Source organism: Balaenoptera ricei, chromosome 1 (assembly GCF_028023285.1).
Source record: "Balaenoptera ricei isolate mBalRic1 chromosome 1, mBalRic1.hap2, whole genome shotgun sequence".
Classification (NCBI taxonomy): domain Eukaryota; kingdom Metazoa; phylum Chordata; class Mammalia; order Artiodactyla; family Balaenopteridae; genus Balaenoptera; species Balaenoptera ricei.
Window position 1 is genome coordinate 9,955,932 of NC_082639.1, and position 5,236 is coordinate 9,961,167.

At 46.8% G+C, this 5,236-nt stretch overlaps 1 protein-coding gene across 1 annotated transcript; it reads left to right on the forward strand.

The window, feature by feature from the left end:
* The first annotated feature begins 1,776 nt into the window (after nucleotides 1-1,776).
* LOC132347949 (PRAME family member 15-like) lies at nucleotides 1,777-4,774 on the forward strand. The gene is made up of 3 exons (XM_059894979.1): nucleotides 1,777-2,063; nucleotides 2,494-3,066; nucleotides 4,201-4,774. Exons 1-3 carry the CDS (start codon nucleotides 1,777-1,779, stop codon nucleotides 4,772-4,774), a joined length of 1,434 nt encoding a protein of 477 aa, XP_059750962.1.
* The last annotated feature ends 462 nt before the right edge of the window (nucleotides 4,775-5,236 follow it).

Here is a 5,236-nt window from a genome sequence, read left to right on the forward strand (position 1 = left end):
AAGATCCCCCAATAATGATGCTTTCAAGTTATGTTTTTTTCTTGTCCAATATCAGGAAGCAATAATCCCTTTCCGGGCTTCCCTGGTGGCGCAGTGGTTGAGAATCTGCCTGCTAATGCAGGGAACACGGGTTCGAGCCCTGGTCTGGGAGGATCCCACATGCCGCGGAGCAACTGGACCCGTGAGCCACAATTACTGAGCCTGCGCGTCTGGAGCCTGTGCTCCGCAACAAGAGAGCCCGCGATGGTGAGAGGCCCGCGCACAGCGATGAAGAGTGGCCCCCACTTGCCACAACTAGTGAAAGCCCTCGCACAGAAACGAAGACCCAACATAACCATAAATTAAAAATAAATAAATAAATAAAAATTAAAAAAAAAAATAATCCCTTTCCTTTTTGACCCACAGGAATATAACTGTCTGTATTGGTAGAATTCAATCAATGTTTGTGGAGTGAATCCATGAATGGGTCCTTGATTCCCCCTCCATCATTCTTTCTGTTTCCTGAATGGATATCTGATTCAATCAAGTAATCTGGAGAAGAATGAAGATCCAATCAGGATCAATCCAATGGGCAGTATGGAATATAATCAAGGATCTTTTTCTGATTGAGTTAGTAGTTGACCAGAGGGATGATGGGATTAGAAATGTGTATAAAAGCCTCAGCCTCTGAAGAAGGAATGCAGAATCTTCTGGCTCCAGAGTCACTGGCTGGGGTCTCCACATGGTCTGAGGTCTGAGCACCCCGGCAACCTCATCATAGCGGTAAGTTACCAACCTCAGCTAAGGACACCCTCTTCTTACCCATGGTTAGCTAATCTTGAAGGGTAGCATGGATCTCTGGATGGCACAGAGAGTTTTTGAAAAATCATTTTTTTTCAGATGAACACATTTCAGGTTTTGGTTTTGCCTCTCAGTGTAGTTTTGGCTAAATCTCAAATATTCTGATTTGTTCTTTGGCTTATCTCATTTTTAAATGTCCCCACCAAGCAGATATTAGTTTTTAAAATATTTATTTATTTATATTTTTATTTGGCTGAGCCAGGTCTTAGTTGCAGCACGTGGAATCTTTGTTGTGGTATGCGGGATCTTTAGTTGCAGCATGTGGGATCTAGTTCCCTGATCAGGGATTGAACCCCGGCCCCCTGCATTGGGAGCACAGAGTCTTAACCACTGGACCACCAGGGAAGTCCCTCAAGCAGATATTCTTAATAAAAAACATCTGTTTGGAATGTTATTTCTTGAAATTTAAATTTAAAATATATATTTTGTGGACAAATAGCATTCATTGTAGGAGTATCTCCTTAATCTTTACCAGCCAAGTTAACTGAGGTAACTGAGGATGTAGGCTGTGTTGGTCCACATGACACTCCTCTTCCCATAGATTTAGGGCTCTAAGTCATGGTCTGAAAGTCTTTCCCAAATAAAGATTGGAGTCAGCTTTCAGGCTCCTTGGTATCCACTTCCCAGTAGGACAGGAATTAAGCAAAGCTGTGGATGGAACTGAATGAGCTAGTGGTTGCCTTTCCTCCTCATTGGTACTTGCGAGATGCTTGTTCTGGATCCAGTAGGGAACATGTTATAGTTTTCTGCCCCCTGAGTCCACAGTGTAATATGGGCTAATTGAGGCACTTCAGCCTCTGCCAGAGCAGTGACCTTGGCCTGAGTAGGTACTTCTGAAGGTGTGAGAGACAGTCTGAGGTGTGCTCCTGCTTGGCCTGAAATTGATGTCTTGTTCCCTGGCAGTTTCCACAGGATTCCTTTTGGAGCTGAGTCAGGATGAGTGTCCAGACCCCACCCAGACTCCTGGACCTGGCGGGAACAAGCCTGCTGAGGGATGAGGCCTCAGCCATTTCTGCTGTGGAAGATCTGCCCACTGAGCTCTTCCCACCACTGTTCATGGAGGCCTTCCATGGGAGACACATCGAGACCCTGAAGGCCATGGTGCAAGCCTGGCCCTTTGTCCGCCTGCCTCTGGGGGACCTGATAGACATGCCTCGTGTGGGGCCCTTACAAGCAGTGCTGGAAGCACTTGATGTCCTACTTGCCCAGAAGGTTCGCCCTAGGTGAGTCTGATTCGCATAGCCTGGTAAAATCCTGGGCGTCCTGGAAGAGACAGGTGGAGTGAGGGAAGGTAGATGGACAAGGGATGGACCAGAGGGTTCTGATGATGCCAGTGAGGGAGTTCAGAGGCCTTGGCTCACTATGGGAAATGCCTTCCTGATATGTAAGGGTACCTTAGATGCAAGGGGGGTTGAAAGAACATGCCCCATCTCCTTCCTGTGACGCTTAACAGTACTAGAATTGAAGAACTAGAAAGGGGCGGAGGGGAAAGGGAGACGGAGGAAAGTGAGGCAGAGAGAGAAGAGGGGGAGTCAGCAGGTGATGACAGAAATGTGAAATAAAAACACAGGTGGACAGTCTGTTGTCAATTCTGAGACAGTGGTTTTATTCTGTGTGGATTTTAATGCACCCCCACTAATCTGTTCCCCATAGGAGGTGCAAACTGCGAGTGCTGGATTTACGGGATACTGGCCAGATCTTCTGGAGCATGTGGTCTGGAGCCAGCACTCACGGGTGCTCAAGCTCAGGAATGGTACCAGTGGCTGAACACAGGTCAATGACACAGGAGCCCTTGGCTTCCTTGGAGGTGTTCATAGAACTTTGCCTGAAGAAAAGGACCCTGGATAATTTCCTCACCTACCTCATCAGGTGGGTTGAGCAGAGAAAAGTTTCCATACACCTGTGCTGTAAGAAGCTGAAGATCGTTTCAATGCCCATGGAAAATATTATGACGGTCCTGAGTATGGTGCAGCTGGACTGTATCCAGGAGGTGCAAGTGAATTGCACCTGGCATCTGTCCACCCTGGCCATGTTTGCTCCTCTCCTGGGCCAGATGGGTAATGTGCAGAGACTCCTTCTCTCCCCCATTCTTGTGTCTGCCTTTGAGGAGCAGGAACAGCAGCACGTTGTCCAAATTACCTCTCAGTTCCTCAGGCTGCACCACCTCCGGGATCTCTATATGGAATCTCCCTCCTTCCTTGAAGGCTGCCTGGACCAGATGCTTAGGTGAGAGTGGGCCACTGACCAGGTAACAGTGAACACAACACTAGAATGTCACGTGAACTGTGTCCTTTGCTGCTCTATCCTGAAGTGTGGTATCCCATAACCACACAAATCAAGGTAGAGGAACAAACTGCTATAGAGGTTCTGTAATGGGACACCTTAGTAGAAAGCTATAGATCATGGGGTTAGGATCCATTGAGGGTGGACATGGGTTCTTCCTTAGGAAGAGATATCTATGTCAGATGACTTAGGAAATTAGGTAAGTGAAGAGGGCATTAAAGAAGGGAAACCACCTCAGACCCGAGCAATTCTAAAGAGAAGCTCTGGGGAATTCCCTGGAGGTCCAGTGGTTAGAACTCTGCACTCATGGCGAGGGCTTGGGAAACTACCATACCACAAGCTACATGGCAGAAAGAGAGAGAAAGAGAGAGAGAATCTCTGTGCTTACCAGGTTTGTGAACACAATGAGCTTGTCTCAAATTCCCAGTCTCTAAAAGGCTGTCTTTTGCTCCAGAAAAGTTAATTAATATTTAAGAAATGCATGATTCTGAGCGGATGGTAGTGGAGCAGGAGCCACAGATAATAAAAAGTGGTAGATGGTTTGCAGATGATGCAGGATTGTAAGTGAGCCCCTGCAGACTGGCAACCCCTGTTGATGATGTGGGATCTTGTCCAGTTTGATTCTCTATACATGTCTCCCACCAGCCTCAACTGGCCCAGAGATACAGGTGCCTAGGGCTTAAGCATGGTCTGAAAGAAGCCTGAGTTGAAAGCATTTTATGTTTTCTCTCCCAATATTCAAATTCAGTGATGCCCACACTTGATTGAGACTCAGTGTTGGGCTCTCTGCTGAGCAGGTTCTAGTGCATTTCATTATCTTCATTCATCATTTAAAAGAGGTGAAGTAAGTTTCACTCTGTTTGACCCATGAGGAAAGAGAGCTTTCAAGATACTGTAAAGTTGACCCATTCACACAAAGAAGATGACAGGGGTCAGTCTAAAATGAGACTGGTCATTCTAGGTATTGACCTTCTTAAGGCAGTTAGTAGGACCTTGGATTTGGGCAAATCAACTACCTGCCAACTTTAGCTCATGCCACCCTGGTTTCTCAGACCTAATTGCTTGTTTTCTCCCCAGATGCCTGAAGACCCCCTTGGACAACCTCTCAATAACTAACTGCCGGCTTACAGATTCAGACTTGATCCATCTGTCTCAGTGCCCAAACATCCGTCAGCTAAAAGGCCTGGATCTGAGTCGTGTGACGCTGACCGACTTTAGTCCTGTGCTCCTCCAAGTTCTCCTGGAGCAAGTTGCAGCCTCCCTCCAGGAACTGAACTTAGAGCAGTGTGGGATCAGTGACTTTCAACTTGAGTCCATCCTGCCTGTCCTGAGCCACTGTTCCCAGCTCAGGACCTTTAGCCTGTGTGGGAACCTCCTCTCTATGACCATCATGGAGAAGCTGCTGTGTCACACCACTGGTATGCCCCATTTAAGTGATGAGTTTTATCCTGCCCCTCAGGAAAGTTACAGCCCTCATGGAGCTCTCCACCTGGGCAGACTTGCCCAGCTTCAGGATGAGCTAATTGAGATAATGAGGAATTTAGGATGTCCCAGGGCCATCTGGCTTAGCTCCAGCCCATGTCCTCACTGGGGCAATAAGACATTCTATCAAGAGGAGCCCTTTCTATACCACTGCTATATCTCTGTCTAGTTGGGTGCATCTATCAAAAGCTTTCTTCTGGGCATTTGGAAACCAAAATCTAGACAATAGATGCATCATGAAAGGAAAACAGACCTGTGATTTCAGACATCAGCTCAATGTGAATGGGAAAAGGAAAGGTGATCCAGCACAGGTGCAAGATTGCACTGGAAATGTAGACGCTGGGAGGTGAGGGGACTTTCGGGGACATGTGCTTATAGCATCAGAAATATGAACCTAAATTTCTGGATGGAAATTTGGGCTGGAGACACACATGTTGTCGTTATTCCTGGGGGGGGGGTGATTGTAAAGAAATGGTCAGAAATAAAGAGACCTTCAGTGTAAATGGACTGGTGTCCTCCATGGTATATTATCCTGTTTTCTCTGTTTTCACCTCAGTAATCTCCAGTTACTGATGAAAGAAAATGCACCAAATTGTCTATGATCGGGAACCCTACTATTCCCATCAGTTCT